Genomic DNA, 24,182 nt, shown 5'->3' on the forward strand with positions numbered 1-24,182 from the left:
TTGCAATCCAATGTTTATAAAGAAAAAAATTATTGCGATTGGATTTATCCATAATTGTTTGATTAAAATACATCTTATCGAAAGCAAATGTTGAAATGTAATGTTCGGCTACTTTCGGACAGTAGTGTCACTTTGTATAAATTTACTCGTCCGTTAAAGAAGTAACACGTGCATCATCACCCAGCATCATATACCTTGAGGGACACTCAATTCGTTTTAATCGTAACTACCGTTCGCGAGATAGCTATCTCGAAATCAGGCAATTTTTTTGGACATCGAGATTAGCAGCTTCAATTTCTACGATGAATCCGGTAGATCGACATAAACTGCAACCGCGTACGTATCATTCAGAAGCCCAGATTGCAGTAATTGCTCGCAATTTACCTTGCAAATCGCATAAATAGTTTCTTTGTGCCGGCGAGCCGTACAACTTTTATCAGCGTAACGCGCTTAGAAATATCTTGACGCGATGCAGCATCCGTGGTTGCTCCAATTTTTCTAAGATTCGCTGACTGTTATTTATTAACGCGTGGAAATAAACGGGCAATTCATATGCGTTAATAACATCCCAGGCATAATTCATCGCTAAAATCCGCTCTACCAACGGCTCAATCGGTGCTACGGCGGTTTAATATTAGGCGATGACCTAAACATCTAAGGTATTTTCAATGCGACACGACCAAGCTACGTGGAACAACGTCAATCATCTTCGTGCAAGAAAATTTCCGCGCTTGAATGTCACTATACTAAATAAACATTATAATCAAATGTGGAAACAGTTAAAAAATACCTTATTTGAGATATAAAATAATAAGTGAAACGATAATCATGTTCACTAGAGTTTGAAAAATACGTGAATGTTGTTTTAGAGTATCGTGGTAAGTGTTGATACCGACAACGTTATAGGTTCAGGTAAATACTATTATTAAGTCATTCTTCGTGTTTTACTTGCAGTGTTGTTACTCAGAATAAAATAAAATCTACTTTAAACATCTAAACCACTTCACTATCTCGTCAAATTTTAATAGGTGACTATAATTTAGATTGTTCTGAAAGTATTAATACTGCTTTAGAGTAGCGAACCTTCATAGTTCTCTAGCCTAACTGTAGGAAATAGGGAGCTCAATCTAAACATTTCAGTGGTTTATTAATAATGTGAGAACAGTTTGAGTGTTTAAGCAAAACGTTTGCGCCCTGCCATTAATTGAATCCCTTATTATTTCACAATCTTAAATCTACAATCTTTACTTTAAAAGATACTTTTGGAAATAAACTCTTATAACACAAGGCATCATTTGGAAGGGTCTTCTAAATCATTGTGCCTCAGAAATATTCTCCACTCACGAATTACAATAATCAAAAGCCATCAAAATTCAACTCCGTATGCTTTCAACGAGTAAACGAATCACGAAATAAATTATTTCTTAATTTCACAGTGTAAATTTTGTGCACTAAATCTTCTAATCCTCTTAACATTTAATATTTTGCAACCTAAAATTTGGAAATAAGATATTCGAAGTTATTAGATGTTTTACAAATACGGAAAAGACATATTTCTTGTTAATTTCTCAAGAAAATAGCGGATCAACATTAAAGATCAGCGACTTCAAAGATCCCACGACGATTTCTCAAGTCACTTTCCAAAAGTTTTCTTATCGCTTATTTTTCAATCATTTCAAATCAAACATTTCTTTAGAAATATCTGTCGTGATTCGATTTTTATAAAAGCAGCGTTCAACCGGAAAATCAGGACACGTTGTTGGCTTCTCGTCAAAATGAAAAGAATTGACCCGTAACCTGTGCCTATAGAGTTGCGTCACGTCGTCGATCTTTGCAGAAACGGTGGCTCGATCGATCGCATGAAAATTCCTGGAGGCGCTTTCACGTCGAAACCGCATTTTAACGAATATACGATTACCCTGGTTGAACATCACGTCGGGCGTGTGCTACTTTTGTGACGTCGATGCCGAGAGCGCCATTTAGCGTCATTAATAGAGTTGCATCAGCGTCGAGTGCACGGTGATACATCGATAGGAGTGGTTCGGCAAATAGATCGGGGCTGAAGATATATACGTACGCAAGGGAGAGAGAAAGGAACACACCCATCTAAGCTTCGACGTTTCTGCACAATCGTGCTCTGCCTACAGGGTGATCCATACGAATGTTTTCTATTTCTTATATTGTATTATAACGGTATAAGTAAAGAATTTTTGAAGGTACAGTTGAAGCGTAGGGAATTATAAATATTAATGATTATTTGTTATGATTTTTCATAATTTTTACCAGCAATTGCAATGTGATAATTTTTAAACGAATATCTGCAACATTATGTATTATAATAGTGACTCACAAGAATATTTGTTGAAAAAATATTTAGAGACTGAAGGATAAAATAATGTATAATTGTCTTAGATGGTCAATTTTTCATTACAAGACAGTGTAAGATGTATTCTTTAAAAATATCAGGGACTTTGTTTATAAATAGATATGAGTACAGTAGACTTTATCCTTTATTCTTGTCTGTAACATTTGTGATATAGTGTCGTTTCACGGTTGTAACTTATTAATCGACAGTTGTTATCCATACGTTTCTAACACGCAGACTTTTATAGCGAAATTTGTCATATGCTTATTACGAATCAAATTTCGCAAGTCGAACCATTATGTCCAATGGACTATGAAAAAATATAATATATATTGCTCTTTAAATTGTACATAAATTATACGCTTGACAAATTATATCGTTGCCCATGCTCCAAGAATTTCAAATAAATCAAAGTAGGATCAAATGCTTTTAAAACGCCTCTACATCGAAGCTCTTTCTCTTTCAAGAACTCTGAATCAATTAGAGTATTAATTCAAATTTTTTGCAATTTCTAAATTGATCGGCACGCCACTTTATTCCAGTTTCCAAGTTCCAAGAATCTTAAAATAAATATATGGATTTTTTCGCCAATCTTGAATACTAAAATAGCTGGTTTCGTAACATCACGTCAAGTTTGACGCCGTAAAAATTTTTATTAAAATAAAGTATAATATTCCCCCATAATTAGGTACTGCAAAACGTTTCTTCTTATCTCGAAAAATTTGCTTCAAACGATATTAAAAAATTGACTATTTTATGACATAACGTTAAATCTAACCTTTTAATAATTTTTATTGAAATGAATTACCAAAAATATCCTGATATCTACCAAATCAATCCTCTTCAATATCGCCTGAAATTTAAATTTGCTTATCATTTTCTGACATTTAGGAAGCTTCGATCGAATCATTTCAGGAATCGTATCACGTAAAAATTATTTCTCAATCGTTAACCAATTGCTACAGGAATAAATTTGTTCGATACATCGCGGAAGGAAAGCGGCAGAGTCAGAAAATCGGGGATCGATCGACATATACATAAATCGTTACCGAGACGGTTGGTAACAGGGGGAGCGGGGGAAGGAACGGGACATTAAGTAAAAACGAAAGCACGCAGTGAAAGCAAACTCGTAGGACCATGTAAAATACACGACTGATAATAATTACAGCGTTGAGTTGTAAAACGTTAATAGGAAACATTAGATATCGTGCCGAATGGAGCGAGATCAAAACAGAAGTCGTGCGTACGTGCCGAGTAATTTTCTTGAGTAATTCAGCCTACACCAGCAGGTCACGATTGTTTGTTTATTAACAACTTGTATTCATGTTTCACTGTATTAGTGTAATAATACGTTTCATGGCTGCACTTAAAAGAAAATGAGACGATTGTTTCTTCATCCCAGTAGGTGACTGCATCACTGATGTACCATGTTTGTTAGGTAGCTGTTGCTAATGGAATGTGTGATTAGTGGTTGGTATTGTCGGTGAAAATGGAAAATAAGAAAATTAAGAAAATTTAGAAGAGAAAGAATGTGATAATTGTTGGGGAGCACCGTGAGAATTTTTTTTTTTTTTTTTTTTTTTTTTTTAGTGAAGGATTTTCAATGGATCACAAGTATGGTATTATACTAGGAAAAATATTAATTAAAATCTTGTATAACTATTTAAGGAAGAAAGAAAAAATAAGAAAAATAGTCGTAAATCGAAGAAATATTAAATTTTATATTATATTAAAATCATAAATTTTATATTAATCCAATGAAAATTAATATCAACAAAAAATAGTATTAATCAGAATGTTTGAAAAAGAAGAGAGTTAAGAAGAAATATTTGTAAATTAGAAAGATATTAAATTTTAGGTTAGTGAATGTATTAAGTGCATGTAGTTTAGTAAGATTGATATCAAAGATAATATCAAACGTAATTTCGTTTTAATATTGAGAAACTTAGTATAAAGTTATACCGTGGACTTGTTGCTTTTCTTATTGATCGATGCGAATGTCAAATATTTGTATCTCTCCACTATTCATTCCGAACATTAAAATCTAGATACATGACCGTTAAAGAATCGATCCTTGAATTTCGATCAGCAGCGCCAGCTTCTGTATTACGTTTTCTACTTTCAACCTCCGGTCGTGACAACTATTTGTCTTCATTTATGCTATGTTGCTTATTGATCGTGGCAGAATAAGGTCTCCTTAGTATAAATTCCACCAACTCGATGGTACAATAGGCGCTCTAAATGGAACATTGATTAATACCATTAGGTATTGTAGATCTAGGAAAACCTCTGTGAAAACACAAAGAGAAAGGGAAAAGTGACAAATTTATTTTACGTGCGGTATTACCTTTTGCAATACAAAGATTTTAAAAAATTTGCCATAAAATCTAGATAAACTTAATGGATTTCCTTAATTTTATTATCCAGATATTCAATTAGTATTCAATTATTCAACTTGACAAAAAATAATTTACTTATTTCCATAAACTTATTTATCACGAAAAGATGGTATATAAATAATCGTAAATTTCATGCTAAATTTAGAAAGATAACATTTGTAACACCATCATTCTTTTTATTTTTTAATTTATAGAATTGGTCAATACGGTTTTTGAATGACTCATATGTAAAGATATGATAAAATATTAGATAATTACAATAAACTCAACTCCTTATACCGAGCTCAACATCCTCCTATTTCGCAATTCGAAGATTTCAACAAGTTTCACGATAAAATCTAGATAAAATTAACGCGTGCTTTACTTACTATAAATTTTGGTGGTAACTCGAAATTAAATAACATACGTAAAAATACGGTGAAGCACAAGATGATTATAATAATCTTCGTTTCCTGCATCAACCTGAACATTCTTCGATTTAATTTACACACCGGAGACCGTGATTTCTTCATCATCAACGGTTGTACGGTTAACCAAAGTATTTCTATCACAATTAAACGACTGGAAAATCGTTGAAGCTCGTTTTGAGAAATTACAGGCCGCGATAATTTTAGAGGAATAACCGATAAAAGTTAATGCAACGCCGTGTCTTCCTCGTTTCGATCCTTTGAATGCGGCTGCGTAACCTGTTCTGGAATCATTAGATTCAATCTGGACACACCACGATCCCAGCATGGAAACGGAAGATATCGATTCCCGATAGAAACTTAAGCACATTCTACCTACCATAGTTTCACATTCAACGCATTCCCCGATATTCGATAATTATAACGCAGAATCAATTACAGCGAAATGGTTTTCTATGTCAATAATTCATAGAATGTCTGTTCTTTCGTAAATAATCTAAATAAAAAGTTCATCGAGATTAATAAACGACTCATTATCATTTTATGTTTTTCTTTCTTTCGTTACAGTAAATTATATAGTAGTATATCATTGTTTTGGTTCTGAATAAAATCAGACTCTCCTTCGGCCTTGGTACTTTCCAACTTGAAACAGAATTTTAAAAATAGAATTGATTGTTTCGTAGAAATATTCTAAAATTATTTAATAACAAAAATAAAACAAACAAAAATAATAAAACAAGAAATTAATGTGATTAAAGATTTTTTTAAATATTAATAGAGACTAATATTTGCTTGAAATCTGGATAAACATTTATTTAATAATTCGCTGTAGTTTGCAAAAATTCTGACTAATTATTTCTATTTGAATCTTGTTTCTGAAACTAAATATTAACCAACGATTTCAGCACTTTCTGACAGTGAAGATTTTTTAAACAAAAGAGGAAGATTATATATATCTACGGATCTACTTATATAGCATCCTTTTTCCCTCTTCTATTTTTATCGATAAAAAGAAAACCAAATGACAATTTGCGCGTTATTAATCTCATCAACGCTGACAAGGGTTACAAGGGGTTATGAAATTAAATGTCTACATATATTCTACTCATTCTGTATAATACCATTTTTCTATCTAGAGTTAGGTTTTCCAGCAATCAATAAAAATAATCATTCCTTGTCTCCTAGAAAATTATTATCTCAGTAACGATCAATTTTCTACTCCATCTACTTATCAATTTCCCCTTTGGATACATTTAAACAGTTTTACCACAACATCCAGAAGAGGATTTTAAATTCTGTATCTCTAATTGCAATCTATTTCCATATTAATCTGTGGCATTCGAGTTTTCTAATCTCTAATCGTAACCCATTCTTGTCTACATATCTGGTTCCGCTGCTGCAAGCATCGTGAACTCACATTCTAATGACAAACAAGATTTTTTCTTTGTATAAACATCATCAAACGATGGTGTCCATTTTTTATGATTGTCCTAATTTATTGCTGGATTTGATGTTATCGGAGCGTGGCTTATGGCTTATGACTTATGAAACAAGTCACGGTAACCAGCATGACGTTAATGGACTTAACCCGTCGCATACGAAAGAAAATCAATTCAATTCAACTATGCTCGATCGTATTCCGTTAATCCGTTTTCTAGTCAATCTAATATACGATTTCCTCATTGTGAACTCCGTCTCTACGTATTTACGCTACCGCCCATAAGCACAGTGACTTACAAAAGTATTTGGATATTTATCGTAGGGAACTTTTGTACGAGTTATGTAAAACATTTTAAAATTTCATTAGCACTTTAATGAGTCACGATTATTGTGATTACGTTAACTTACACCTAATTTGAGAATTTATATAAAAGTTACAAGACTGTTTAACGTCGAAATCTTAAAATGATTGAATCATGTTTCTAGCCACATTCTAAAAGTTTATATTTTTATGAAGTATCAACTATCTTATTATTACTTTATTTCTATTATATTTCTTGTCGTTTTATTTGATCCCAATTGTAACAGTGAAGAAACATTCTCCGATCATAACTTTGAAAATATAACGAAAGTATTTATCTTTTGATCGAATTGCAGGAAACTTTCAAATACTTATAGACCATGGTGTGTGTAGATACGTTTGTATCACTTTATCAGTAGCGTTCTATGTCTCCGTGGTCATCGAGTTTTGCGAGAATCCGCAATCTCGACCGTACATTGTATCTCGAAAAGCGATACAGCCATATGTATATATATATATAGTTGGCAGTTTATTGCGCTGGTAACAGATGAGAGTACGGATATCTTGGCCTCTCTCCCGGACGTCGCGAATTTGCAAATTATAAAGGGCAATAAAGCACGGCGAGGAGATACGCCGTGGTCTGATTGTATTCAAAATCGTATTGTGCTCTGCGAAGATTAATGTTATCAATAGTTTATGGATATCTGTTACGCATGTACGTATAGTACATACATGTACGAGCAGGGTGTAGTTTCTTTGCTATGTTGGCTTGGAGAAGGTAGTAGATACATCTTCTTACTGTGGATGATATATGTTTGCGTATTAAATAGGAGTATTTATCTGTCCACAGATAGAAAGGCGGAACATACTTCAACCCTGACCTTTGCACGGCCAATAAAATTGCTAAAATAGTGGAAAATATGATTGTTTATTTCTTTACTAATTAATTTTTCATTGATTAGTTATTTATCAGCGATCTGACTCATACTGTAACAATCGAGCTAATATCAATTAAAAATATAAAAAGAAAGTTCTTTAATTTAAAGATACCTCGCGATATTAGAATATTTTATAAACTCAACATTTATTTGATCTTTCATCAGCCCGCAATTTTACATTAATTTACTTTTACCGAAGCGTTTCATTTTTCAATAACGTCATTCAACTAATCGTACATGTGAAATTTTTGTTGCGAAAATATTCATAAAGTACGCAGGTACGCATACTTTGCTAAGAACATCGTGATCCCGTGAATACGGCAACCGTATGGCCACGTGATTAATCATCAACGATACCGCAAAAGTCATATGCAAACTGGAACTTCGTAACTTCGTTTTATGGACAGGACGGTGGTTGATTGCGCGGTGCTAATTTCGGCAAACCGCGAAGAACTAAGTGCGAGGATAAATCAGGTATGTATGCACACGTTATCGTATGCCAACGTGATCGTCCAAGTATGTAACTTTTATGTAACTTTGCGGTACATGAGCAGTAACGCCTTGAACACAGCCTCGGGCGTTCGATCATTTTACTCTGAAAGAACCGCGTGTTTATGCACCTCTTTGCATTGCCCTCCTTAGCTTAAAATGTTCTATCATCTCAAAACTGGGACAACCCGAATTTTTATCATTTCCTCTATGATATGTTTGTTTTCCTCCGATCAGTGTGAAATATTGGATTGTTTGGGAAAGTTTGTAATGACAATTGAAGATTAGAGGGAAAAAATAGTATAAAAATAATGGAGATTTATTTAATATAGAATAAAGGCATATTTTTTAATAATTTTATTTATTAATTTTTATCTGTGCAATGAATCACTGATAATATAATTAATGATATAAAAGAATATCAATTACTCGTTTCTGCACTTTGAAATTCGTAAAAACTTTTATTTTCATTCCGTAAATGTATGTATAATAATAATAATATATTAACATACTTATATATATTTATATATTAATTATATTTATATATTAATTTATAATTATTAGATATATAAGTAATTATATACAGGGAGGTTGGTAACTGGTGGTACAAGCGGAAAGTGGGTGATTCTACGCGAAAAAGGAAGTCGAAAATATAGAATAAAAATTTTTCGTTTGAGGCTTTGTTTTCGAGAAAATCGACTTTGAATTTTCGCTCGGTACGCGTGCACTTTATCACGTCTCGTTATAACGGATCTCACTGTAGATCGTTGTCTCGATAGAAAAATTTAAGAAAAAAAAAATTAAAAAGAAAATTTTTATTCTATATTTTCGATTTCTTTTTTCGCGTAGAATCACCCCCTTTCCGCTTGTACCACCAGTTACCAACCATCCTGTATATTATATATATTATATACACTAATGTAAGTTAATATTAAGTTGACATTAATCGTAAATTAGTTGATGAAACTCGAACATTCATCATCGTGGTACAATGTCAAAACTTGATCTCTAATCCTTTTAGAGTTCACACTTGTCTAATATATCGAGTATCGAGAACGATATCATTTACGCTGCCCTACATATCAAATCGGATAAGAATTGTTTCTAATCTGCCTAGTCCTTTTATAAAGTGAACGCGATTATGTAAGGTAAGAGACCATTGATTCTGAAAATTCATGGTACACCAGACACGTCTCGTAAAAATATACAGAATAACAGAAACTTTTAGTTATCAAAATACATAAATCCAAATCCCAGAATTCTATTATTATCAATTATGGACCCAAAATTTATTTCCTACGACTCTTTCGTGTCGAAGGGAAGTAAGTAGATAATGTTGGAAAAAATATGTTTCGTCCGAAATAGACTTTCATTTATATAATTTATTCTCCACGCTTAGAGGGAAATTTTGGAGATAAAAGTACAATAACATTTTTCGAATGACCACCCGCGACGATAACACGGATTCTCACTGAAATCTGAATTTAGACAGCGACGTTGGTATTTTGATATTTGTTTGAACTAACGCGTGTCAAAGAATTTTTCGAACCATGTTCTTTTCCACTGGGAATATTTTTGATTATTAATATTGAAGAACTTGTGAGAAATTTATAGATTCAAACGTTTATAAGCTGATTAACCATAAGTCGATTAACATAATAGCGAATCGAAGTATATGTGTACAAAGTAGCGACAAATTCATAAAACTATTGATTATGTATGTGCAACAAATAATATTCTTTTAATATGTAATAGTGTATATTGATTTTGGCTTATTATTCTTGTTATGACTATTTTATCGATAAAGTATCACACTGATGATCAATTTTATCTACCATCAGAAATGTAGGAATCTTAGTATAATCGATCGGAACAGTCAATGTCTGTCGAAAGCACAGCACACTTATCTCGGTCGAAAGGAAATACCGAAAATCGGTGAAGAAGGAATCCTGCTACAGACACGATAGATTAAATTAGACTTTAGGAGACACCTTTCTTTCAGTTTAAAAAGTTGGATTAATATTAGTAGCCATACACTATTTATATTATACTGCATATTTTATTCGAAGCTTTCTTTAATATAAAAAGTAACTAATTTTATTGCAAAGAAGATATTGTGTGTTACAAGAAAACGGACTAATCGTATAATAGCATGGAAGAGTTCACGTCTTGTGTACGTTAGTAGTTCAAGACAAACTTCATAATGAAGAAAACGTGATTCCAAAGAAACGAATATACGATCAAATATTTCTACATTAGCGAATAGATAGTATAGTTAGATGTATTTCGTTTGTCGTTATAAATGAAAATTGTGGCACTAAACTTATAAGAAAATTCTGAACGATCATTTCCATGGGCAATTGTATGAAATCTACTGATCCTTTGACTGCTTCTCTTCCAAAAAGTATCAGTATCGACACCACAGCGATTAAAGAATCAGGAGTGCCGATTATCTTCGTAATTGGAGGACCGGGAGCTGGGAAAAGTTACAGAATTTATTTATACTTCGTGTCGTGCAATTATCGTATAACCTAATAACGCCATTGACTTTAACTTTTACCTCTACATTTTGTCTTACGGGATCAATTTTTCGAAGGCAGAAATTAAAATGTTCGAAACTGAAAAAACTTAAAAATTGAAGACATTTAAAGCATTGAGATATTAAGACATTTTTTTAATAAAAGATAGAAGAATTCGCTGAACTTAGAGGATTGATAACGAGAGTAATAAAAGCACTATTTTAATATTATATATCTGTCAAAAATATTAATTTAAATGTCTAGAGGAACGCTTAATAACAATTTTATTATTATTCCTATAAAACTGAAAACTTATTTACTACGATTTTCATTCTTTTACTACTTTTTTCGTTCTAAAATATCCCCTCGTAGAAATTCCTATACCTCGTTATGAACAATCTTGCCATGAAAATTTTCTTTTAAAAATATTGCAAGCGTGATAGAAATTATAATCAACTCTCGATAATTCGTGATTGATCATTCCAGGAACCCTATGCATGAAAGTAGCAGAGAAGTACGGTTTCGATGACATAATATCCTCAGATGTGATTCGAACTGAAGTGTCGAAGCGAACGGGAAAGGCGTTCGCGCTGGCGCGTTTATTGTCGGAAGGTCAATTGGTGCCATCGGCTATATTAGTGGAATTGATCGCTGCTAAGATGCTCCAACACGTGCAAGACAAGAAAGGGTTCATTGTGAGCGGATTTCCCCGGGAGAAATGTCAGGCAAAATTATTCGACAAAGAAGTGCGTCGCCCCAATCTCGTTCTAATGCTGAACGTTCGAAATTCCGTGATGAGCGATCGGTTAATGGCGAAAAGCGTGAAAGCCACTGAGAGATTGTCCATTAATTTCGAGTATATTAAAAAGCAAATCGAGGACTTTCATAAACGAAACAAATTGATAGTGAAATACTATAGAAATTTGGTGGTGGTGATCGACGCTGAACCTGACACGATGACCGTGTTTGAGAAAGCATCCGAATCTATAGATAACATTTTAGTGGAATTTCCAGGCTTTGAAGCGAATCGTCCAGCCACGTTGAATGCTGCTAGAAGTAGAGTAACCTCGAAATAATAAAGTTCGTATTATAACTATTTATATCATACATAAAATTTATATTATACATAAAATGAGACTAATATGCCATTTAAGAGAAACTTTTATGGAACAATATTAGACCGAATATTTTTAATTTGGTCAGATGTAATATAGGTGTTAAGTGCTAGTAGTGGACGTGCTATAATTAGAAGATCCTTTTATCAGTTTAGCGAGCAGAATATTTAGACAGGAAACGTGATTCCTTTTGTACATCGTGAACATTCATCTCTGCGTATACTTGAACGTTATTGCATAAATAACGCTATGACTAATGTAGCCTACGGTGAAATAGGCTACATTATATATGAATAGGCTTTCTGCTTAAATAGACGATAAGTAATATAACAGAATCCTTCGAACGATATATCGTCTGGTAAAATAATGATTACGAATTAAATGTTTCTGTATTTTACTCTTTCATTCGAGAATTATAACGAGAAGTATTATTAAAATTCATTTCTCTGTAGGTTGGAACATTTTTTATTTCAAATTGCTAAATGTATTTCACACAGTTTTAACTTCTATTCCACAGATAAATGGGTATGATTGGCAAAATAACTAACTATTTGAAATAATAATTGGCAAACTAACCGTCGGCTGAATATTTCCCCAGTGTACACACGAAAAACGTTCGTGATGGGCATACACTCTCACTCGCCATGCGCGTTTGTATTTATTTATCCCCTGTATGTGATTCCACTCATTTTAATCAGTAGATGGATGGTTGCCTCTATTTATGAGCCTACATGCGCACGTGAAACGTCTTTCTGTTCGAAGACCCAACTCACTCTCGTATCAATTGTTACTGTGTGCGTGCACATGATTCGCTTGTCGCGCATATTCATAAACATGTATGCACTTTACGTTGCTCTATCTGCACGTAAATTCTCCTTCGTATCTCGGCAGATGACTGGTAAAACGAGTTTCTGCGTGCTCATGTCATGATTGGACAGACACTTTTCGAAGTCCAGCAAATTAAATTTTTATGTGGCAAAGGGAATAGAAAAAGATAAATGCAATTAAGTTTGCAACAATAATTGTTTGCTACAGTTTCTTTAAATACTTATATTAAATACTTTAAATATAGAATTTATTTGAAACGAATTGTTATTAAATATTATCAGATATAAATAAACAAGCACGGACCCTATTTTTTATTAATAATTGTAGCGCAAGTATATTTAACCATTTGTAGTTAAATTACATGCGGAACTACCTCATGAATTGAAAGAAATGTTCATTTGTATTGACAAAAATTTCAAGCATTTTATTTAATGAATGACTATACAATGTAATAGAAACATTAAGTAAGTATCTTAAGAAATTTTTTAAAAAAATTCATCCTCAGTTTGCCTACTAACTACAACCATACATTATCCCTGAATTATTTAGTTGTGTATTTAATTATTGTAGAAATTAAGACTTCTAGAAAAAATAAAGAATTGAAATGCACATATATTTCAAAACAATATAAACCAGCCACCAATCTTTCTATTTCAATTTTTTAAAATCCTTCCATCCATTCCAATTATCAAAAATATCAGCCCCTTACCCTGGTAGATACAATTTCTTCTAATGATTCTCACCTTCGATTCACGATACTCCTTACCGCGAATCGTCACACGACGCGTCTTTTTTAATCACCCGCTTTGTATCCGTCCCTGAAAGCTTGGTAAAGCGTACGTTCACACATCCGCTCGCGTACCGTCGTGTATATGACCGGCTATCGAAGCGCTCGAATGTGTTAGAGTGGGTGGCCGGGTGGTTGGCTGCGTTTATGAGGGTGCGGGCCCGAAATTGAAAAGCACCCCAGCGAGAGGTAGGTAAGGGTGGTCGTGCAGCAGTCATTGACAAGCGAAAGACCGTATCAGAGGGTAATCCTATTGGTGGACGGCCGCGTCGCGACGTCTAGGCGTCATTGGTCCGCCTTCGAGCTATGGGGCGTGGTCTCGAGTTCCTCGAGGGTTCACGTGGAGGGGTGAGAAATGCCTGGCTGCATCCCTGGCAACGATTACCGGAAAACCACAGGGTCGTTCAGCGGTAGGAATCCAGCATGGCGGACCTAGCAACCCCTCCGGCTGAATTCACCACCACTACCACCAGTACCACCATCAACACGACCACTACCAGGTAGGTGACTTCGTTGCTATTATCGAGGCCACTGCGACTGTTCACCACTAAACCGGCCGGGTAGTGGATTTCGCTCGATTTGTCCGGGGGAACACTTCAGGAATCGGAAGTTCGATCGGACGATTAATTGCTCCGTTAACTAGTCTTTTCAGACCACGACTCTTTGACGACGTCGCGGGAATACAAGACGTCGTCCCGCGATTTCGAGTATTACATTGGCACGGGAAATTTAGCGTTTCCTACTGATTACTGAAATTTCTTCGTCTCTTATCGTATTTGTAATTGTTGCTCTACTGCGTATATAGATAGCGTGAAATAAATGTAGCTTCGATGAAAGAGTAGTAGACAGTTGTATTAACTAAATAACTCTACAATCGATCTGTTTTTGACACTTCCAAATATACTCTGAAAATAATACAAAATTATAATCTGACACTACTGTAACATTTTTATTAATAATTTACGATGTGCTCTTAACGGAACGTGTTATTGCTGGTGCAATAATCATCGTTATTCATAATTACGGAAAATTCAAACTGTCGTCCACCTTTATTTCATCAAGCAATCCTTCCTTATAAGAAGCCTCTTCTATCCTTGTTTCCACTAGCCGAAACCAAACCGTTCAGAAAGCAGTTTTTTAACGAGCAGCGTCGCAGCAGTGGATGGATCTGATTTCAGCGAGGAACACCGCGACGCTAGGTATCGTTCTATCCAGCCCGATAAAGGAGAAGCACAGGTTGAAGCTACAAGAAAGAAAGCGAACAGAGGGTAGAAAGAGATGGAGAACGAGGTTTCACTACCACGTAGCCAACGATCAACAATTGCACGACGTTCAGTGGGCGAAGGTAGGCGTCGTCTCGTGACGGTGGAAGGGAGGGTGGGGGTTTTAGAGCTTTGGCCAGGCGTCAACCGATGCGAAGGGGTGCGCGCAGGCGCCGCGACGAGCGTCGTCGGCGAAGCGCCGCGTCAAACGTGCCGGCTATAGGTTAAATCCTCCCGCTCCTCGTTTTTGTTGTTTTTCCGGCGTTGCCTCCTGATCCCGCCTTCAAAAGTGCCAACGGACCAATCGGTGGCCCGTGCTCGCGGGACGCCCGATGTCGAGACACCTCTGCAAGCCACCAACGACGTCGACCTCCGGTGATACGGGACGATCGAACCTAGCTAACGTCGATCTCTCGCCGAGAGACACCGACTTCGAGACGTCATACGTCGTCGTTGCTCGAGCTGACGCGGTTCCATCGATTTCTAAGATTCTGTCAACTGACGAGCCGACCTGGATCTCCGAGACACGGAGGTTTTAGTTTCGAGGTAGTTTTCGTGGACCGTCGGGGTGAATCAGTGTTTCGTCAGAAGTTCCATGAGACTAAGTTTCGATGGGTGCTTTGTTTGTCAAAGTTTGTAATATTTTGAGTATGATACGAATTTGGACAGTTGAACTGTTGACGTGCGCGAGTGTTGAAGAGTGAACTTGATTATATAGTCTTGTAACTAGGTGAGGAAGATTTCATGATGTTTTATGGTTGATGGAGTTCTGATCGTTGAAGTTAAATATGGAATATGTGGAATAAGTTGTTTTCATTGCTAGTTTCGGATGTTAAGTTGTTTTGTGTTGGATATCGTTGGATAATAACGATTAGTAACTATTTAGTAATAATCGTTGGATAATAACGATTAATAACAACGATTCAGCTTGATATTTAATGAAATATAATAACGGTAGGTACTGTAATATGTTGCAGTATATTGCCTTTTATATAACGAGGAATGTTCGTTGATACACCATGAACGGAGCAACGTCGGTTACTACTTCGGAAGAACATCAGCATCAACATCAGCAACCGCAGAATGAACCACCACCGGAGCATCCGAGGAGCCCTACCAGCCCTTTGAGCATTCGACATGGTGAGTTGATATCAATTAATTATTTTGAAAGAAATGCACAATAAATGTTAAAATCGTGCTATTTTCGATGATAGTTCGTTACAAAATGATTACATATAATTGAAAGACAAATCGCGAGACAGACGCGAATAAAGAAAGCTCAGCATGCATACAAGAAAAACATAACTGCACAAACATTCTTCATTCTATTGGTGATATCGGTGTAAAAACAAAATTCATATATATCTTTTTATTTTTAAGTATATTCTTTAATCTTTTCTTTAATTCTTACAATGAAAGATTATACTAACTTTCTTCAATTTAATCAAACATCATTATTGCAATCGGCCCACGAAAGAAATCATATTTTCTAATTTCTTAAACTAAAGTAACAACAAAATTCGTAACTGTTATTTCAGATGTGAAAATGTCGAACACAAATTCACTTCCGCGAACGAAAGAAAACATTGTAACATTTGTTTCAGGGATAGCAAATATTGCTTCTCAAAATTATTCGATACTAATAATTATCTATGTTTGTCGCTTCTAAATCATCGTTTAACGAATACTAGATCTCTCGTACGTTTATAAATGAACGACTACATTAATGCATATGCAAGAGACAGGCTACGTATATAAATCAACGCCCGACGTAGTTTTATGCGAATCGTAGTTCTAGGGTGGCAAGTGGAAAAAGAGGGTGCAGCGTGGCCAACGAAATTATGCCATTAGAGTAATCAGATTTCTAGTGACCCGAAGAATTTAGTACTACATGATTTTTCTACGTGTTAAACGAAAAAAGAAAAATCATAGTTTCTTTATGCATTCGAATCAGATAGCAAAGACACAAACATATTTTTATTAATCCAATGATCAATATTTTTATTAAATATTACTATTAAATTTTACTATTAAATATTCTTTTAACCTGTTTATTTTTTGCACAAGAATTCTTTTACTTACGGAATTTAAAATTAATTTTAATGATATGGAATTAAAAGCATGAATCAGTTTCGACTAGGCCAGTTTGTATGTTTAATACAATAATATTTTTGCACATTAAAGACGGAAGATTACTGAATAAATAAGTTATCACTTCCAATATATTGACAAAGTTTTATTTTCAAGGTAGTGAAACTATGATAGTAAATTATCTTTTTTAATTAATATGTTTTGCGTCGCATCTGTCATTTGCAATACTTGTTTTAACCGTAAGCAAAAAATTTCTGTATTTTAATTTAAAATTATGCTTTGAAAATATCCCTGTACCTGAAAAAAGTGATAGCTTGATCTAAAATTTTAATTTATAACGTGTCAGTAAACTTTGATTTAATTTTAAATGTAATCATGTCGGGCCCAAGCCTTTAAAGGTCCAAACTTTTTACAAGCTCTTAAAATACTTTACTATGTATATTAAACAATTCACACCTATAGAACAATTATATAATACGAGTAAAATAACGTATAATATACGAGTATAATAACGAGTAAAATTATATTCGGTATTGACGTTTCTGCTACCAGCTAGGAACTAGAAATATTCGCGAAAAGGTTATAACAACATTTAATATATGTATAAAAAAGATGTAAGTACTTTCACGTGATAGCTAAGGGATATCTATCATAAAAAACGTAATTTTATATGATCTAACCCCAACCTGAAGTGTGAAAATTCCTTACATTTAATAACTTTTAACATTAACATAATTCCAAAAAAACATTCAATATAATCTGTATTTTTTATATGAAAGATTCAAATAATATTAAAAGTTGATTTGAAAATTAAAATTTCATACGTTTAATCTAAAAATTACAAAATTTCTTCAAAAATACTTCTACATTCGAATTCTGTTTTAATATACATATGCTATATTTGAAGTTTAAGAAATAAGATTACACAACTTCATCATTATTTAATTAAGTACTTTCAACAAATATTTTCAAAATCCCCACTTTCGACTACCGTAATCAACACAATAATATATCTTAAACTACTTCATCAAAAAATGAAACAACCCTAATACCACTTTTAACAAACTCCTTAAAATAAAACCTACCAGTACTAGAAATTCTGCTCACCAAGCACACCGAGACGAATTTGAGCAGACGTTTGAAATCGCGATTCGCTTCCGTGCGAGACACCATCGCAGACGTGGTCGGTATCTCCCTAATGCGGTAACAATTAGTCGAGATTGAAGGGTGCGAGGGTGGAAGGTGATCGAAGTGGTCGCGACCGCGCCGGTAGTTACGACACCCCTTTTTTCCCCCAAGCTTCTCGGCCAACGTCCCCTTTGCTGGTCGTCATTTCGCGCGCCACCCCACTCCCATTTCTCGATGATCCCATAATACGGGGGCGCAGGTGGCGCCTTGCCATCCGCCAGCATTGATATGCTAATGAAATTTGACGCCCCTGCTTTCGTCCCGCGTTATACACACACGTATTCATCGCGAGGCTCGCGTATCGCGCGCTGGTCACCATACGGCCGCATAATAATTTTTCTCTTCTCTTTTAACCCCTGGCAGTTGCGATGGCATTTCGCGAGCTACCATCGAGATTCGATTATCTTGATGATGTGTGCTGTCGCGTACTGAACAGAGCTAGAAAGAAGGCAAGCGAAAGAAATGTGAATTCGATTGATAGGTTCATCTTAATCACACATGTATTTTTGGGTATGGAGTATATATATTTTTAGATGATGGTTGGTTGAGTTGTTATTTAAATGACGAGATAACTCGATGTTGAAACCGTCAATTATATTTTAAAATAATAAATAAAAAGAAATTATATTCGCTAAGACGCTCGTACTAACGGATTCGCTAAAGACAGTATACAAATCGCTAATAAGATCGCTCAAGACTGACTGATCAAAAACTAGTCGCCTAGCGATCGCGTTCGTTTATTTATACTGGTCGGGGAAGTACCGAATAATTTAAATTCGTCTCTGTTTGACGGTTGCACGTAGCGGCGACATTGTTTTTCCCAGAGTTTATTATTACATTATGTGCATCCTAGCGATATTGATACTCCGAGGCAAAACAACATAATTCGAATTGTTCTCTAACTCATGTGCCGCTACATATCTATACGACAACTATAGTATTCGAGAGATATTGCTTTATATATTTGTTTATAATAGTGTCATTGAATTATTTTTTATTTATTTTATAATTTTTTTTATTTATTTTATGCTAATTATGCTATTTATTTTATTTCTATGGTAAGTAATACTAACAAGTTTAGTAATAAAACAAGTAAAGTTCTCAACAAGTAAAGTACATCAATTTTGTGAATTATAAACCTTATCATTGTCTGACTCAATACAATAGTAACTTATAAAATTTGGCTAATAGCATTAGCTCAAATACAGTGTACAAAAGGGTACAGATAAGTGGGACCTCCTGTCTTTACGTCATCCTGCTAGTTTCGTTTTCAGTTGTGCATAGTATGTGGATCGCAACTACTACGAGAATTTGTGGAAATTCCTGATCAACAAAGTTGGATGAATAGTAGAATCGACGTTAGTTGTGTCGACTGCGGAGGATTATGGTGAGCCTTAGAAGTCGTTTGGGGAAGAGTGAAATCTGTGTTCCAGGGGTGGATGGTATTGTGACGGAGGATTTATTGGAGAAAATTAGATTGATAAAGTGGGAGAGTCTTGGGTCTGATTATTCTTGGCGGAGGGTTTAGGATAAAAAGGTTTAGCCAGCTTTAATCAATCCTTTTGATGTCTGTTTAAAATAAAATCTCAAAAATGAAAGTATGGTGTGAACTACCGGAGAGTAGTAAATTAACAAATTTCGTAATGAAATTATATTGATTACAAAAATTCTCACATTAATAAATAAAAAAGTAGCCTACTTTCAGGCTTCTTATTATCATATTTAAAATAAAATAAAATAACACAATGATAAACAGATAAAATAAAATAGGAAATATACAAATATAGATATGTATCTTCTAAGTCGCGTGGCATTGTAGAGGGATTAAAAGTGAATCGATAAATAAAGTAGAATTCCCATTGATTCAGATATCGTAATTCGTGTCTCTCTGTACGCGTACGCCGGGATTAGGGTGTTAACGAGATCGAAAAGCCGACACGCTTAGGATGTTACGTGAGTCGCATTAATAAGATCGTCTCGAGTTCATCCCTCGTAACCGTAACGACGAAACGATACGATTGAATTCTTCCTGATGTAGCCGGATCACGCGTGTCAACGAACGATTCAGACGTGCTCCATGGCTTTGATCATTGATTACGATTACAGATATATATTTGTTTAATTTGATACTATAAGAGGTCATCATGGTACAGTCAATTCGCACTTTAAATTCATCCTTACATTTCTTGTCACGTGTGCAGTAAATAGTGATTTCCTTCTTACGATAATCTTTACGTAATATAGCATATATGAAACCAACATGTATTTTAAATAAATTTTTATTATATTATAAAAATGACACCTTAGAAACTAATTTTAACAACTTAATCCTAAATTAGGGAGCTCAACTATTACAAACATGAACTTCCCAACCTACAGACTAGTCTGTACATACCTTTCAACCTTCTTCAAACCTATACTATAGTTCCCTTCACTTTCTAATTCCAAACACTTTATTATTAACTCTAATTAGACCTAATTTGTTCTTTTAAAATTGAAAATATATTTCGAATATATTACAAATTTTGAAACAAATAGTGAGTTAATCAAGTAAAGAAATTAAAAAGGTAACAAGTTAATGCCCAAATAGAATACAATGATCGAGATGAAAGGAATCCGCTTAAATAATCGAATTAATCATTCAAAGAATATTCCCAAAAATCGATCTCTAATTCGAACAATTCTTCCTCCTCATACAAAAACCATTCGACCGATTTAATTTTCTTTTTTTTTTAAAGAATAAGTGCAAGCACCAAGCGCAATCTGTCGTTGAATGAGCTCGACCTGAAAACGATTTTAAATAACTATGCGGACTAGAGTACGGTTAAATTATTTTGTACTGTATTAGGAACGGGACCCTAACCTGATATCGACCTGTTGTCGATTCGCATGGTAATTCAAACGGATCCTATCTGACCCCGCGGCATTAACGAGACCGGAACGAGTTTTCGATCGGGTACGATACAGCCGACAAATACGATTCCGGGGAGATCTCGCGCCTCGTCGGGGCTGCCAGCGTGACTAATAAACTCGAGTGGAGAGGCGAAATCACATTTCGTTGATCACGCAGATGTTCGCCGGCCTCCGATCTCTTTGTATTTCCATCTTTCAATTAATATCGTTAACGTGTCACGCGGTGACAGTAGAATTTAGTTTCCTTCGAACCGGAAGCACGTTTAGATGTTCCTTCTTCGCAATCAATTTGGATGTTCGTAGTACAACCTAATTTTATAGTCGTAACAGGTGAATGTTATTAAAATAAACTCCGTTTTGTTGAAATTATGAATGTATTTATCCATTACGTTTACATTTATCACGGAACAGGTGAAAAAATACGAGTAATAGGAAATTGTTAAGCAATTGTTATTGAGAAATATTGTACAAAATTTTATTTTAATGGAAATTCTTGTCTAATGAACTGTTTATTAAGTTTAAACTTCAAGTAGATAAAAGATACGAAAGTAATTGTTACCTCATAATCTTTATAGAATTTGGATTCTAGGGACATTTTCAGTTTAATAAAGCGTTTGATTCATTCGAAGATAAAATGTTATAAAATGTTATAGTTAAAAACATATCAACATAATATTTCTAATATAAATGATAACTAATTGTAGGATTTTTGGTAACACATTTTTTTATCTTTTATTCTATGGCACTTGGTACGGTTTCACGACCAAAATTGATTCAGTATTTAAGACAAAAATAAACAGAAAGGAGAGAGTAGTTAAAGGATACATTAAGCAAAGTAGCACTTTGTATTCTCCCCATGACAAAATCATCTCGCCTTCCGCTTTCGTCTACCTTCTTCTAAATATTTATGCCGTGGTTTTTAAGAACTCATTTCTCGATGTAAATACTGTTTGCCTCGCGATCCAGTCGGTAAGCCTTAAGGGATAGAAAAAAGAAACCACGAGTCTCATGGGAACAGAAACCACAGCCTCAATCGTATGAAGATTCTACCAGAAAGATTGGCAAATAATATTAAATAATAGCAAATTGCACATTACTATTTTTCTAGCGATAAATTATCATAATTTCTTTTTAAAGGAACCTAATATATCAAATAAAAATATTTCAAAAATTTCAATTATTTCTTATATTCTCCTTCTTATTAACATTACTAGTAATATTATAATGTTATATTCTTTTTCTTATTAATATTACTAGACTACAGATTCGATAATCGTGGAAAGTATTGATAATCGCTTTATCTTCGGCCATTTAATCAGCTACAAATCTTCAGAATACCCACAAACTGTCCCGTAAATCGTTCCTGGCGAACCATAAGACCTGCGCAGGAGTCGTGGGCATACAATTATTTTATGTACATTCCTGATCCCCTCCTCGTGAGAATCAATCAAGGATGCAACCGGTGATATAAGCACACGAAGGAGATTTCCGGGATTAGACGAACGTAACTGCCATCTGATCGAATAGGATGAATCAAAATCGATCGTGGATCATAAGCCCAGACCGTAAATCTAAAGTTGCTCCACTAAAATCCTACAACTCAGAACTCTCATTTCGTTCTTTTACTATTGTTTTTATTAGTAGCTTAATAAACAAATAAAAAATTTTGAACATTATTATTTTAAGGATTGAAGGCTACGTCGATGCATCTGTTTAATAAAGTTTCAACAATTGTGTAAAGTCTGGTCACCTGGCAAAAGAAATCTGATTGTGAATATTGACTTTGAAAGCAACAATTGCCTGTCAAATATTAAGACAAATATTATAAGTATCGAGTTCAGCACTAATTTAACTTAAGTTGGCTAGTCACGCTGTATACTAATTTTTTTACTAAAAATACAGTTGTAATATATATTTGTAAATATATTTGTAAATATATTTGTAAATATCTTGTAATTTCTATTCAAATTTTACCAATGCTCGTGATAGTCGAGTTTCGTTACAGCGTTAATGAAATTTTCAAAAGAGTTTTCTAACAAGTGTTCAAACATCGTCGTGACTTACTGTATTATTATATCAAAAATTAAATATTCCTTCGAACAACTGTGCTCGGACGACAGAAAAACTTAACTGAAAAACCATTTGTTTCCAGACTCTGGCGAGAGCAGCGTAATCTCTCCAGGATTACCAGAGCGTTACAGTCCTTTGGGGGCGACAGGATCGACCTCGAGTCACGATCCTTACGCCTCGAGGTCTGTTCAAGAATGTCCGGTCCCCCTTTGCAGAGGAATACCCACGGATTTCCCTCTTGCGAGATCGCCATACTTAACTGCCTTGGGAAACGGACATCCTCATTTGTTGGGACAAGTTCAGCAGCAGCAGCAACAACAACAGCAACAGCAGCAGCAGCAACAACAACAACAACTGCAACCACAACATGGCAGCAAACCACCACGCAGTCTTGGCTTGATATGCGTGGTCTGCGGAGATACTAGTTCTGGGAAACATTACGGAATTCTCGCTTGCAACGGATGCAGTGGTTTCTTCAAAAGAAGCGTGAGGCGGAAGCTGATATATAGGTGAGTTCAATGAAGAACTTTGGAAATGTGTATTTGATTTTGTGTCTTTCGAGTAAGCATGAATGAGATCATTATATAATTACGGAATTATATCATCGGAGATTTCATCACTGGAGCTTCAATAGACAAGAATAAATTCTTTTCCTTCATAATCTCATTCGTATTTACTAGAAATATATGCTGCTTATGTATTACAGTTAAAAAAAGTGTTGTGTTCAACAATAAGTTACCCTTTCAAGCGGACAGCTTTCTTACATTTATAATATTCCCCATTCAATGTGAAACCAATATTTTTATACTATAAATTACTGAATTCTACCGAATCAACAGATGAAACTAAACACTCCAATATTAAGTTGGAAATTTTAATGACTATATGAATTGCTTCAAGTAACATTCAAATATTAGGAAACAAAACCAGCAAAAAAATCTTTTCATCTCACATAACACCTACTATATAATACTAATTCCGAAAGTCATCGATGCAACCAACTCGAAACTTTTTCCGAGAAGCTCCCTATAAGATTGCAAAATCTCTGGTCTTCTATCAGATAGAAATTA

At 34.5% G+C, this 24,182-nt stretch overlaps 2 protein-coding genes across 7 annotated transcripts in view; both read left to right on the forward strand.

The window, feature by feature from the left end:
* The first annotated feature begins 400 nt into the window (after positions 1-400).
* LOC117238972 (adenylate kinase isoenzyme 1-like) lies at positions 401-12,267 on the forward strand. Of its 5 annotated transcripts, none has more exons than XR_004494310.1 (2): positions 401-912; positions 1,838-2,229. XR_004494310.1 is itself a non-coding variant. In XM_033504203.1 (2 exons), the coding sequence occupies exon 2, from the start codon at positions 11,356-11,358 to the stop codon at positions 11,932-11,934; it is 579 nt and encodes a 192-aa protein (XP_033360094.1). In that variant the 5' UTR covers positions 412-878; positions 11,345-11,355; the 3' UTR covers positions 11,935-12,266. The 5 variants fall into 5 exon arrangements, 2 of the variants coding, with proteins under 2 accessions (XP_033360094.1, XP_033360095.1); XR_004494309.1 differs by having other exon boundaries at positions 401-878; XR_004494311.1 differs by having other exon boundaries at positions 401-659.
* Positions 12,268-14,731: 2,464 nt separating this feature from the next.
* LOC117238970 (photoreceptor-specific nuclear receptor-like) overlaps positions 14,732-24,182 on the forward strand; it is a 29,397-nt gene continuing 19,946 nt past the window's right edge. The window contains exons 1-3 of one of the 2 annotated variants that reach the window (XM_033504200.1): positions 14,732-15,580; positions 15,828-15,990; positions 23,195-23,621. In XM_033504200.1, the coding sequence (XP_033360091.1) occupies positions 15,870-15,990; positions 23,195-23,621 (548 nt within the window). In that variant the 5' untranslated portion in view covers positions 14,732-15,580; positions 15,828-15,869. The remainder of the gene's footprint in view (positions 15,581-15,827; positions 15,991-23,194; positions 23,622-24,182) is intronic. The other variant, XM_033504201.1, reaches the window with a different exon arrangement.

The sequence above is a fragment of the Bombus vosnesenskii genome, unplaced genomic scaffold, assembly GCF_011952255.1.
Source record: "Bombus vosnesenskii isolate JDL3184/JDL3185 unplaced genomic scaffold, Bvos_JDL3184-5_v1.1 scf7180000013788, whole genome shotgun sequence".
Lineage (NCBI taxonomy): Eukaryota > Metazoa > Arthropoda > Insecta > Hymenoptera > Apidae > Bombus > Bombus vosnesenskii.

What these genes read in the sequence shown, in the direction of transcription:
- LOC117238972 (XM_033504204.1), top strand. Translation starts at nt 10,692, where the DNA reads ATGGGCAATTGTATGAAATCTACTGATCCTTTGACTGCTTCTCTTCCA. An exon ending in AGGACCGGGAGCTGGGAAAA is followed by an intron (nt 10,825 to 11,344) that starts GTTACAGAATTT and finishes TGATCATTCCAG; the next exon opens with GAACCCTATGCATGAAAGTA.